The sequence below is a fragment of the Lingula anatina genome, chromosome 4 (assembly GCF_051362555.1).
Source record: "Lingula anatina isolate TDL-2025a chromosome 4, LinAna3.0, whole genome shotgun sequence".
Taxonomy (NCBI): Eukaryota; Metazoa; Brachiopoda; class Lingulata; order Lingulida; family Lingulidae; genus Lingula; species Lingula anatina.
In genome coordinates, this window is record NC_141770.1 from 10,985,093 (window position 1) to 10,999,458 (window position 14,366).

Here is a 14,366-nt window from a genome sequence, read left to right on the forward strand (position 1 = left end):
CATTGTTAGAACGTTTTAATACTAGATGTGATGATTAATGTTGTGCAAATTGTAGTAATGCAAAATATGAAATGCTTTGTTCATTTGTTTTTGTCAAAATTAACAAAAAAGTATAATTTATAAATTTCATCAAAATTTATATACGTTAATAGAACTTGCTCGCAACTTTTCTCGGATCAATGATCCGAGAAACGTTGCCAGTGACAATGACAGTACAACGTTAGGATAACGTTCTCTTAACATTTGTTGATGGTCTAACCAATATATAACCCTGTTATCAACGTTCTGTGTAAGCTGGGTATATGTTACCTTCATTATTTTGCATGTGTGAAAAAACATTTATTAACGAGAGATCTAATATCTATGAAACCAAACTTGATTTTTTTTTATTTTTAAATAAACTCAAATGACACTATAAATAGATTTTTTATTAATGATAATAAATGATGGGTTATTGTTTTAAAAGTATAACTACAGGTACAAAAAAATTCAACCTTAAAGATACATTCCATGGATTTGAAAATCCCCCAAACGCCATCCACAGCAGTGGCGGATTTAGGGGGCCCGGGGTGTCAGGGGGGTCCTGACACCCCCTTCAATTTATGAAAAAAAAATCACACCAATGGTCCCCCTCTTGCAATTAGAATTTTGACTAGCTGAATCAGTCTCTGAACCGTACCAAATGGCACCATTCGCCCTTTAAATTACCAAAAAATTTCGGGGCCCCGCACCCAACACCAAGGGTGGGGGGTATGGTCGGCTTCGCATCCGCGGACCCCCCCCTTCAATAAATCCTGGATCCGCCCCTGGGTAGGCTTTGTTTGTTTGTGTGTATGTGAGACGTAAGTGAGGAGTAATTAGGAAGTAGTGGATAGTATTGTATTTTACATTGCAATATTCATTTCTTCAGCTTAACAAAAAAAATTATATTGGACGTGGCGAAGTGATTGCTGCATCACCTGAACGCCGGTGTAACGTGACGGAGAGAGTCCCCCATGATAGGGAGTCCGCTCCCCATTAATTCGCACAGGTAAACCTCGCCCTAGATTTTGACTCACTTAGGTCAGGCAATCCTAACCATTATAACAAACTGGAAGGCGGACTTTCTGTTACACGGACCCTCAGTTTCGTTACATCGGCAAAACTGTAGATGAACCGCCGGTTGTGCAGGTAAATGCGTTAGAGAAGACGTACAGAGCGATTATTGCGTGTCGTTTTTTCTTGTCAAATGCCCGTCAACTCGTACCATACCGTGTGGTGACATCAGCGCTGTAGGGATGGGAAACATGTAGGCCTACGATTCACATGCATGTATGACATAAATATAAATATTTTGGTTTACTAAATAATTTGTTTTACTTCCCCCATTCTGTCTAAAGAGGGCATTAAATTGCATTAATATAATAAAAAAAATGAATGGCCCTAAAAGAGCTGTGAGTTAATTTCATCCAATCTCAAAACTAACTAAGTTACATTGCTCTGTTGTCGAAAAAAGAGGTGCTGTCTTGGAAAATACCGGAAATTGATTGCAAGTTTCCCACTGCGCCGATGCAACCGGAAGCATGTGCGAAGGACTCGACATCGAGCTTGGTCGAATTATTTGTAATATTCCATTAAGCTTTACGTTAACTCCCATCGCTCGCAGAATCTAGTAAAAAATGTTGTAGTTATTTTGTTATTTAGCCAAAGAGAGACGAGGAAGCATATGTAGAGTTGCAAAATGTACAGGACAGCGCTGTGTGGCCTGCGGAAACGATGTGCTTCAAAGGTACAGTGTAATTTTATTTATTTATGTAAAATGTATACAAATTCACATGTACATGTTTGTGATTTTCACATTACTGAAATCAGTAGCTAAATTGAGTGACTCTCGTGTGCGCTATAATTGATCACATAACCTTTTAATTTGTAGCGGATTTTTCTAATTTTACTAACGCAGATGCCAAGAAAATCCTTGCTACTGCTACTGTAGTGGTAGGGGTACTTTAACGGTGCTAGTTAAACGTTTAAACGTTCATCATGTACATGTCATGTGCCAGAACCCCATATATTTGTTTTTTATCTAAATTTATTATAGGACTGAAACTCTACTCTTCAACTTAAGGTAGTTTAAACATATTTACAGTAAGCATCTCTGAAACAAAGTCCCTTCACAAACTCACACACACACACACACACACAAACACAATTTGCCATCTTTGGAATAGTGAAAACGTAGTCATTCAAATGACTCTTTTAAAACCATAACATGAAAGGTGCTCAGTGGGGCAAGATGTGATCACAAGTTTTGTCAAACTCCATTTTAGGGATTATGTGGAATTTGGGTGTTTTAATACAGTGAATGATGAAAGGTAACATTTGTATTTGGTTTTCAGATTGCAGACAGTGTTAGTAAAATCACTGGCCAGGCTGTGGGAGATGAAGCCAGGCTTGCCATTGCACTCTCACTTAAGTACCCTGAAAATCTCAGGAAAGCAAGGTGGAGTTTTAAATCACTAGCATATTTAACAAATAAAACTTACTAGCATATTTAACAAATAAAACATACTTAAAGCACTGAAATGTACTATATAATATTTAATATATAACTACAGTATGAAAATCAGACATCCAATGCATAATTAGGTAAGATATTATGATTTTAACAGGTTAAGTCTAGTTTAATATATATTAAGGACTATGTTTACACTGACTCGTGCTATTAGCCTTTGATGGTTATGCTGAAAATAATTATATGCAGATATTATTTCCCATGAAATTTTAACATTTTTCCATAATCACTTAAGGACATTTTGTCCAAAACTGTTTATGTCAATTTCACCTACATGTACCAGTAATGTCTGTTTTGTGGTTTAGTTTTCATTTTGTCAAATCTATCACAGTTTACCTGGGAGAAAACATTTTGTGATTTTGTTTTCATTTTGTGGTCTATTCTATCACAGTTTATCTGTGTGAAAACATGATGGCTAGTGATGCCATTATTTTCCTATTTTACCATTTCAGTTCTCCCCATTACCACCTGTCTGTCCCCACACTGAAGTCCATCTGTCAACTTGATGATGAAAGTGCAAATAAGCTATTCAGTAGGGTAAGGAGTATTTGTATAATATAATATAATATAATATAATTTAATATAATGGATCAAATTGTTTGGTTTATTGGTTGGGAAAAAAAGCATTTTTGAATTTAAACAAAATGATGATAATAAATGTATTATGAAAAATTAGGATTAGTGATCTGTCTACACATTATATGATAGAAAAAAAATCACTAAATAACGGTATCAGATCGAAAGAAATACATTTCAAGTTCCTGTACCGTATTCTGTTCCATGTATTTCTATCATTTTCACTTCACATAAAAATCATGATCGTTTTTTATTCAAACAAATCTTCACATTCTATGTAGCTTCACTTAGACTTTTTGGGTGCAGATGTTGATGATGGAGCAGTACAGTTGTTGTCAGAAGGCGGGACAGCAAGGCTTGGGTTCTACCTCCCCATTGAACCTTTTAATAAGGTAATGTAGACTAAGGAATAGAGATAATTGTTTTCTGGATTTATCCAGATAACTGGATATTTGGGTTTTGTTTTTAACCCTATATTTATATCTGTGTACCTTCAGTGCTTTTTTCCAGATTTCTACAAAGGCCCACCTCACCTCTTAGAAGTCAGAGCATATTTTTCATTCTTCCTGATAAATGTGTCAAATGTATTCTTAAAAATGATTTACTCTCGGAATTTGAACAAATTAAATGTGATCGCTGATATTTTCCAAACCAGTCTCATCTTCTTTGTCTGGAAAAGAATATTTAGAAGATTTAAGAAGTCAAAAGACTGTGTCTTATAAAGAAAATGTGACTTACTGAAGCTATCACAGTAATCTTTCTTCAAGCCTGTAGCTGTCAAGTTCAAAAGGGAAGTTTTTTTCGTAAAAAAATATGGACCATTTTACCCCCTTAGTTGACCCAACACAAAAAATGACTTTGAATCTCGATCACTTTTGATTCTGAATAGACCATTTCTGACCAATAAGGCAGTTTTCTTGAAGCCCCCTACCCATAGGTCTGTTGATTTTCTCAGTTTTTCTTCTTTTCCAGGCTGTTCTCACGTCCATACTTGAAGAAGGCAACAGGTATGGACTGCAGAGTGTACTGCACCAGGCGGCTCTGGGGGAAGATGGCCGACCAGTTCCTCTGCCGCAGAAACAGAAAGTTGTCGTAGAATTCAGGTATCTTTTTAAAAAAAATTATGTCTGGTTGTTTTAGAAATCTGGTGTGTGCTTCACTGTTTATCTCAGTCTGTGGATGTCAGGCACTTGGTCTTATATTTCTCAGATTAATTTTTAATCAGACTTATTTCTTCTTTACCAGAAACTTCCAATAGATGAAATTTTGATATTATATTTTTAAATACAAATATAAAATAATTTATGATATAATATAATTGATTTGACTTTTAATTATTTTATTTCTAGTTCCCCAAACATAGCCAAGCCCTTCCATGCTGGTCACTTGAGGTCCACTATTCTGGGACGCTTTGTTTCCAGTCTGAACCAGGCTCTCGGACACCAAGTGGTCAAGATCACTTACCTGGGCGACTGGGGCACACAGTTTGGTCAGTTATCACGTAACGATCATGATATTTCTCAAAATGAATTTCAGGAATTTTAGTTTCAGTGAATATTTTTGTAGTAGAGACATGATGATAATTTTTGCCAAAAAGTAATTTGTGAGTATGTTTGTTTGGGTGGTTGCAGAAAGTAACGATTATCTTCAAGTAGTGTGGAAGCCTCAATTGAAAATCACTGTGTGTTTAGTTTACTTTATTCCAGTTATTTATGATATTGTGCTTCCTGTATGTCTCTCTTTAAATGGCAAAATCTTAATTTTTGCAGGGTTGCTGTGTATTGGATATGAAAAGTATGGCTCTGAGGAAAAGCTAAAGGAAAATCCAATGAGGCATTTGTATGAGGTAAAGTAAGCAACAAATTTTAATGTGTTGATATGTAGATAGAGTAACAAATATTGAGAAAAGTACTATTTTGTTACAAAATTCTACTTAATGGCCTTCTTACTTATTTCAACTCAAATAAAGACATTAAAGATACTTAAAAAGTGAGGGTATATGTCTTGTAAGATATATCAATTATTAATACCAACTTCTTACACAACAAATTAAATTTCAAATGCCAAAAAAATCAATTAAAATTAAGTTTTCCATGCACAGAAGAAAAGCTTTAAAACTGCACCTTTTCCAAATTTGTAGTTGTAAACTTAACCTTGCCTCTCTATTTATCTCCTCAGTCCATAAAGTGTAGACTGAAAAAATATCTGTGAAAATATCTTTATTGTGGGGAAATATTCATAGTTTTCAAACTTAAATAAGCAATACATTTTTCTTATGACAGTAACAGTGAGAGGGTTTTAAGTGCGTCATTTTCTCTTGTCATAGGTTTATGTCAAGATAAACCAAGATGCAGAAGCAAACCCAGAAATACAAGAACAAGGCAAAGCTTACTTCAGGCGAATAGAGGATGGTATGATTGCGTAAAATCAGTTTCTATAATTTGCCGTTGAAATGTCATGATTATACAAACTGCAATAATTTGACAATTTTTTTAAAATTATAAAAATGGAGTTATTCTAACCATTCTCTACTTTTTTTCCAGGGGAAGAACAAGCGGTTTCTCTTTGGAAACACTTTAGAGACCTGAGCATAAAAAGTTTTGTTGATACATATAAAGTTAGTATACCTCTTTTTTTTTTCTAGAATGATGCACACTAAAGATATATCTAAGAAATACACGAAAAGAGTTATTAGTGTTGCTGTATTTAGTGCAGTGTGCTTGTCATTTCTTCAGTTTGAATTAAATCATAGTATTACTTAGTTTGAAAGGGTGCAGCAGTTTGAAAGGGTTTAAATAACTTATTTTTATTAATGTTTATTTCAGAGACTAAATATAGAGTTTGACGAGTATTCCAGTGAATCTCTTTATTCTGATAAAGCTAAGTCTATAGTTGAACAGTTGAGGCAGAAAGGATTATTAGATGAAAGGTGGGGATTCAACATACTGTATAATATATAAATGAATTTTTTAATCTATGTGGACTTGAACTTATTCTTTGAAATCCCAGATTTCTGAGAGTTTTAATTTGATTCTGGTGGGACCCAAGGCTGCCCCAGATCCCCAGCTAATTCATTTTGTCCCACAACAAATTTTAAGATGTTTTTGTAAAAGCTTGGTTTATGTCTGGCACGTAAAATTGGTGATGTTGCAATTTCTGCTCAGGGACTACAGCCGCTAAGAAAACTGGTGATAGAAACTATATCTTCAGTCTTCGTATGTAAATGCAGATTACAAAATGAAGTTACATAGCAACATTACGTTTTAATGTAAAGACATTGGATTTTTTTTTCAGAGTTATCTTTATTACATTTAGGGTTTTACCTGAGAGGCTCAGTGAAATGATTTCATTTTATTTACATGAAATTTTCATGGATGGACTGTATTTTCCAGCGAAAGTAGTCAAGCAGCTGTGATGAAACTTCCTGGTAGCAAAGAAGGAGAAGATAGAAAAATAACTTTACTTAAAAGTGATGGCAGTACATTATATTTGTCAAGGTGAGTGTACTTTATATCTCAAAAATGTTAGACAGTGTTAGGTAATTGTTTTTTTAACCTTTTTTCATTTAGAGTTTAATTTGATATTTATATAAATGTTGTATCAAACTGCCATTGAATTTGTGCTTAGTTTTTAGTAAGAGTGGTAAGTTTTACAGTGTACATATTATTTTCAAATTTCGTTTTGTAACTTAATAACTCGACAACTTTTGATGTCCAATGAATGAAAGTCATTTTTTATTTTCTAGAATTTATATATAGGGATATAATAATTAGTTTATTTTGTCCAATGCCCTTCACATTTTGCACTTTATGTTACTATGACAATTTGTTAAATATTTCCATCCATTTTCTGTCACATAACAAGATATATATCTGTACGTATATCTGTACTGTATCTGTCCATGAGGTATTATTTACCTTTCACAATGAATGTTGATAGCTGAGTTATTTGTCCTCTTGTCCTCCTTTTCAGGGACCTGGCTGCTGCTATTGATAGATATGAGAGGTTCTCCTTTGACAGGATACATTATGTGGTAAGAGGGTCATCAAAACCTGTCTTATTGTAACTGAAAATGTCTTATTTTGAAATTGTATAGTATAAAACTTACATGTCTGCTTTAACTTTGCCCTTTACAATATGCTGTTTATTATTCATCATTAATGCATATTTCTGTGACTTATGAAGAGATCAATTAGTATTTCAGTGAGTCTCTTTATTCTAATAAAACAAAATCTAGTAAAACGTCCATGACGTATTGTGAAAAAAAAGCTTATTACTTATTATTATGTACTCCAAATTTTCAAACACTTTCCACTCATCACTTGTTATATTTACCAACCCACTAGAGTTTCTTACTGGAATGGGTTCCTAGAAGTGTTGAATGGAATAGTTTGGTACAAATGCATAAACATTTCATTGTGGTTATTATATATTTTTGAAAAATATTCCTGGTAAAAAAATTCCCTTATCCTTATGTTTATATACTTGTTTATTCAGTATTTGAAAGCTTACACCCCAATCACACACTGATTGAATTATGTATACCGATTGTAGTTAGGGCTCCTACTATGTACTGTTATATAATATTATTATTATTATTATTATTATTATTATTATTATTATTATTATAGTAACTGTCATTTAGATGTATATTATTTGTGTTAAGGTGGGTTCAGAGCAGGCGTCACACTTCTCAAACATACTGCAGATATTACAGAGACTGGGACACCACTGGACAGAACAGTGAGTAGGCTTAGACCAGTATTAGAATGAAGGCTAAGACCTGTATTAGATTGAAGGCTAAGACCTGTATTAGAATGAAGGCTAAGACCTATATTAGAATGAAGGCTAAGACCTGTATTAGATTGAAGGCTAAGACCTGTTTTAGAATGAAGGCTTAGACCTGTATTAGAATGAAGGCTTAGACCTGTATTAGAATGAAGGCTTAGACCTGTATTAGAATGAAGGCTTAGACCTGTATTAGAATGAAGGCTTAGACCTGTATTAGAATGAAGGCTTAGACCTGTTTTAGAATGAAGGCTAAGACCTGTATTAGAATGAAGGCTTAGACCTGTATTAGAATGAAGGCTAAGACCTGTAGTAGAATGATTGCATATTACCATTGTGGTCAGATAATAAGTGATTTTGATATATTTGTATTTGTTTGGGACATAAGAAAAAAAATTAAGGTTATTTCATTGCTACATAAATATATGAGAGAACAGTTTCATTAGCTCTGTATGTACATATTTTACAAGCTCTTGATAAAAAGAAAAACAATAATTTGAATACATAAATATAATTGTTGTTTTTTGGTGGTGGGAGAGAAAACCAAATTTAAATTTTGTTCAGTTTTGGGAGTTGGTTGAAATATTTGTATGCATATCTTGTTGATTACACCATATTAAAAGTCTTGAGGTGATATAACTGAAATTGTTTTTGTAGGGATTTACTCATGTTTTCATATGTTAAAATGTGAGATTCAGAGATTTTAAGATTTCATGCTGAATATGTTACTCTTACTAAGGCTGTATTCCCAGAGATTTTAGATCGATCTATCCCCGTGGGGAATCTCACTAGATTACTGTCAGATAATCCAGCTTTTAATGTCCGTCCCGCCTACTACAAGCTGTAAGGGGGTAATTAACTTTCGTGTCCGCTCGGCTGACAGCTATTTAGCGTGAACCCCCAGGGAGTTAGGTCGATCTCAAGTAGATCGATCTAATCTCTGGAAATGGGGTCTAAGACTACTGACATTTCATGCATTTGTGTGGTAAAATGTATCAAGTGCTCTGAGATAGTAAATTCAAGAAATAAAAAAAAAAAAAAAAAAAAAATTCTGAACATAATGTATTTAGTCTTATTTCTGTTAAAGACATATCAAAGCAGGATACATCATTTCTTGTGATGTTTAGTTAAAGCACTGTCCACTTACACTGAAATGGTGAACATTTCCTGTTAGATGTGCCTCTGGCTTCCACATTGACTTTGGTGCGGTGAAGGGCATGAAGACCAGGAAGGGCACTGCAGTATTCTTGGAAGATATTCTGGATGAAGCTAAAGATGTAGCTCTTCAAAAACTACAGGATACGGAAAGTAGGTTTTACATAAGATAATGGAGCTCAAACAAACTTGTGAAGTTTTGAAGTGAAAAAGGAGCCTGATCATTTTGTCTCTTTTTGCTAAGTTGTTATAGATACACAGTGTATATGTTTACTCAGTGTATGTATACACAGTGTATCTTTCAGTTCAAGAATGGATTTTTAGCTGCAAAACAGAACAATTTATCAGACAAAATGGAATTCCTTGTTTTTTAATTCAATTCTGATGGTTCCTGAGATTCGTCAAGGCTAGATGTTGAGTTCCATGATAAATGTTCATTTTTTTTAAAAAACCTAGACTCATGTCTGATTTATGTATAAAGTTAAAAAAAAAAAAAAACAAAAAACAAAATGATTAATATTTCTTGAAAAAATAAATGTAAACATTTCATTTTAACAATCAACTGATTTGCATTATTCTAAGTTTATTTTATTTTGAAATAAATGTGTGTATGTATGTGTCTGTAGAATGTTGAAGGCATTATTTGCCTTCATTAGTTGGGTGTTATCTTTGTTGTCATGTCCTTCGTAGGCTATATAAATTTAAGTAATCATCATCAACATTTACATAAATACCATTTATCTTTGATTTTAAGATATATATATATATATTTCAGCCACTAAGGTCAAGCCAGAAGACATGGAAGGTACAGCTGAAGCTCTGGGTATCAGTGCTGTGGTCATCCAGGATTTCAAAACTTTGAGAAAGAACGCCTATGAGTTTGACTGGGACAAGATGGTGGATTTTAAAGGAGATAGCGGGCTGTTTTTACAGTATTGCCATGCACGGCTATGCAGGTGTGGTTCTGGGAAATTTTAATGAGAATCATCCAAGATGGCCCATGTTTTTGTGACTAAGCATGGATTTGGTGGATATATTGAGATCAGAAGATCTTTATCACAAACTTCGAAAAAAAAATTATCACTTGAGCTAAATATTTTGCAGTGCAATCCACCATGATCTTCATTAGTCTCAATTGATGTGTTTGTGACAAAAGAGCTTTTGATTTTTGTAACCTTCCAAACTGTTAAAACTTTTAAAACATCTATGATAAATATCTAGGAAATATTTTTCTGGACACTACTTTTATATTTTGTAGAACCACTGTCTAATAGTGAAAGGATACCACCTTCTCATCCTGATCCTCACTCCTTTTCTTGTCTCTGCAGTGTCGCAAGCCACATTTAAGGCTATCTTGAATGATTTTCATGGATTGGGGGATTTGTAGAATTAAGGGGCATTACATTTGTAAGGTTTTTGTGGGTATTCAAATTTTGGTTCTTCCTGAGAAGTACAGCAGCTGTAAACCAAGTATTATTGGGATTTCAAATTAAAACAAGTAAAAGTTAGAACAAGTTAAAACAAGTTTAAACAAGCAAATACTTTCAGATGAACAATGTGAAAGTTGCTGTTGATGATAATGTGTTCCATACTTATGTAAGGCAAACCTCACCCTTGTAACAGCACACAGGAATGATATTTTCCCCACTATCAGTGGATTTATGACTTTTTATAAACCAAAAATATCATTGGCCTAGGCGGCTTAGTGAATTACATGCCATATTTTCCAACTTTTGCACTAACTGGCAGTCTCATCCCTGGGGTTAAAAAGTTAATGTTTAAAAAAGCTTGGTCCTATCTCTTGATTTAACATGGGTGAGTATTTTTTCTGACCCATTTAAAACATTTGATTTCTTACACTGTAATGAATACTAATATATCTAACAAACCTGTATTATGTCCATGTTCCAGTCTAGAGAGAGAGGCCAGGAGAGCTGGGGTTGCTATCCATGATGACATAGATTTTACTAAATGTGGACAGAAGAAGCAGTTTGGAGGAGCCATAAATTTAGTTATAATGCTTGCAAAGTAAGTGTGTGCTTTATTCATACTTTTTACATCACACTGAGCTGGTGAAAATGTACAGAGGTAAATTGTAATGGTGATAATACAAAAAAGGATTTTACAGATTCTGAAATAAATAGCAACAAAATAACATATGTAGATATGCGTCATCATTACACATAAGTTAAAGGTGGGGTTAGTGTAAACTATAGATATGTGCCGAGTGCAGCTGTTAGTCATTCAAGTCAGTTGAACCAGTTGAAAACTAAAATCTGTCTGCATTAAGATAGTTCAGTACTATAGAAAGCAGTAACAAATTGCCATTCATGCTGGATCCACCTAACTTGGTCCATCCATCTTTGTGGTTATTTCAAAAAGTTTGTATAATACACCTATTATGTTGTTTTTGGAAAATGAAAAAATACATCAATAATAGGAGCTCATTAAATTGGGCTGTTTTTAAAAAATTTAGTTGTTTATGATATGCAGGCCACTGAAGACCTTTTATTTATTTTGAAAAAATCTTCAGTAACACTTAATGAAATAACACCTTAAATATATAAATATAATCATATTGCTGTTCCTAATAATAACTTTAAAATCATATTTTGTATGGATGTATAGTCTCCAACACTCAAAGCTGTATCTGTGTGGGCATATGTTTAATGTCTCTACATATAGGTCATAAGTCAACAAAAGTCCCCAATACACACTTTATGAGCCCAGTCCCAATGAAACTATTGTTTTCCATAGATTTATCCAACGCAGTGGGGACTCTTGCTGAATGCAATCAGAACATCATATTAACGTGCCTCCTGGCATTAATTACAATACAAAAAAAAAAAGCTGGTGATCATACATGTATGATTATGTTGGAAAAAGGACCCTAAGAGCTCTTGGTTCATACCAGTTAGTCAGGGTGATAACCTGTGGTCTCACTGGCTTACCATAAGTTGGTTTATGTGTTTTTGTTTGTTTAGATATGAAGAAGTCATCAGGAAGTCATTTGTCACTCTGGAGCCCACTGTGATGTATCACTATCTTCTGGAACTCTGGTGAGTCTGGTCATGGACACTAGTAACTACAGGCCTGTAGCCAGGGGGGCTCAGGGGGGGGGGGGATCTCAAACAAACCATCCTGTTACTGGGAAAAGGTCTGCTCTGTGTTAAATTTGATGTAGGTAGTAACAAGAAGGTTTCATGGTAAAATGCCCACCTTTTCAGGAAGTGACACCCCCACCCCCCATCTTTGAAATAGCTGGCTTGGACCTGAACTTTAACCTTACCTGGAGTGAAAAGAGGCAAACAGTTGTTTTCTTACCCCAACTCCTGACTTAGAATTAAATAGGGTTGTGTGTGGTATTTTAACTGCTGAATTACTTTGTAATTTGTTCTAAGAGGCATCTTTGAATACTTAAAAAGCTTCATTTCTGTGTCTGATGTAATTACCTATTGGTGGAATTATTGTTTCATTATGTTTATATAGAAACATGGTGCAAGTTTAAAAGATTAAATATTGATAATTTTTTGTTAGTCAATTTTAAAAGAATGTACCTGCCCCCTCAGAGTCATTTAAAATATATTAATATTTTTTTTCCACAGTGTTAAAACCAACTCTCTATATTTGAAATATAAAGTGGTGGGAATGCCCCTAGAGATTGCAGAGGTAAGCTTAAAGGGATAATAACTCTTCGTATGAGAATTATATTTCACAATAAAATCATTGTGAACAACTCATAGAAATATAATATGTTCTGTTTTACCACAAAAACGGCAGTTAAAGCTATTATTCTGATATCTGAGCTTGTCTTTAGACCACATGTCCTCCATTGATGGCTATACTCTTATAATCTCTTAAGAGATTATAACAAAAAAAAACTTTTTAGAAAAAAGAACAGGGGCTAACTTTGAATGTAAAAATGGATTCATTAACCATTGGTAAGTATGGGAAAAATTGTTGTTTACTCCAGGAAAATTAATTTTTTGGCTGAAACGAAGAGTTATTATCCCTTTAACAGTTGAGTGAAGTAAAGAGTGGGGGCTCCATGTTTTTGAAGGTGAGGGTTTATATTGGGACTCAACCAAGTCTACACGTATTAGATAAAATTATATAATACCAAGCCCCAGTAAACCTGGATGATGCAGTAATTTTTTTTATTGAATCTGTAAAAAGAACCCCCAGGAATTGTGTTAATGTAAACGTTGTTAGCAATAATTATGGAGAATAATTTCCTTTTGGTTTTATAAATCGGAGCACTTCTCAGCTGAACTATCGGGCTTGAGATATATGAGATCTCGTGATGAATTCTATAAATTGTAAACATTTCTTGTGTTTTTATATATATTAAGAAGAGTATTATTCAGAAATCCAATATCTAATTGCATATCAATGTGTGGACAGTCTTGTATATTTATTCCTTTCATATTTCAGAGTCGCCTGCTGCTGTTTCACTGCGCACGCGTGGTGTTGGGGCAGGGTCTGGAACTACTGGGGCTCACTCCTCTGGAAGAAATGTAATGCCACTAGTCCGAGTGACTGAGCGGAACTAAACTTAAGCCCGATGCTGTGAATCTTTGTGACTTTTGCCCTTTAACTGGAACCAAAGGCACGGCAGTTAATCCAGGCTCGTAGCCAGCAATTTCAAAAGGGGGGTTCTTTTTCTGAAAAAGTGGACCTTTTCCCAGGAAAACTTCATGTACCTAGATCAAGTTTTATCCAGAGTGGACCTTTTCCCAGCAAAAGGGGCGGTTCTTTCGAACCCCCCGAACCCCCCCCCCCCCCCCCCCCGGCTACGGGCCTGTAATCTGTCACAGCAGTGCCCAGAATCCTGTGTCATACTTGTAATACATTTCGCTGATGAAAATCTTGGACCCACCAAGTGCCAGTTTTGTCCATTCTTAGCGCATACTTCTCCAGCTCGAACGCTGTTAGGCAGTTATCGTATAACATTACGAAGGGGGGATTCCTGTTTTAGCAAGACAAATTAATCATTAAACATATATTAAATAAATGAATAAATGAATAATAAGACGGACCTTTGTTACTGTGTTGACATACCCGTATCTCACAATAGAATTTTCCCTCAACTAACATTAAGACTACCCGCACGAAAACGAAGTAGATACTCCAACGCAGTAGACTACTGCAATCATACTGCAAACATGCTTCAAATCTGCTTCGATGTGGGATCTAATTAGCATATTTGAAACATGCTTCTATCATGCTGTTAATCTACTGCATTAATGCTCCTCCTCTGTACAACCCTATGTAATTTTTGAAGTAGAATTGCAGT

At 34.5% G+C, this 14,366-nt stretch overlaps 1 protein-coding gene across 1 annotated transcript; it reads left to right on the forward strand.

The window, feature by feature from the left end:
- The first annotated feature begins 1,544 nt into the window (after nucleotides 1-1,544).
- Nucleotides 1,545-14,108, forward strand: LOC106159702 (putative arginine--tRNA ligase, mitochondrial). The gene is made up of 19 exons (XM_087011382.1): nucleotides 1,545-1,768; nucleotides 2,376-2,479; nucleotides 3,004-3,088; nucleotides 3,409-3,519; nucleotides 4,100-4,230; nucleotides 4,477-4,616; nucleotides 4,897-4,973; nucleotides 5,454-5,538; nucleotides 5,671-5,744; nucleotides 5,953-6,056; nucleotides 6,520-6,624; nucleotides 7,100-7,160; nucleotides 7,794-7,870; nucleotides 9,090-9,223; nucleotides 9,846-10,026; nucleotides 10,982-11,098; nucleotides 12,055-12,129; nucleotides 12,676-12,739; nucleotides 13,505-14,108. The coding sequence occupies exons 1-19, from the start codon at nucleotides 1,721-1,723 to the stop codon at nucleotides 13,589-13,591; spliced, it is 1,860 nt and encodes a 619-aa protein (XP_086867508.1). The 5' UTR covers nucleotides 1,545-1,720; the 3' UTR covers nucleotides 13,592-14,108.
- Nucleotides 14,109-14,366: the final 258 nt, after the last annotated feature.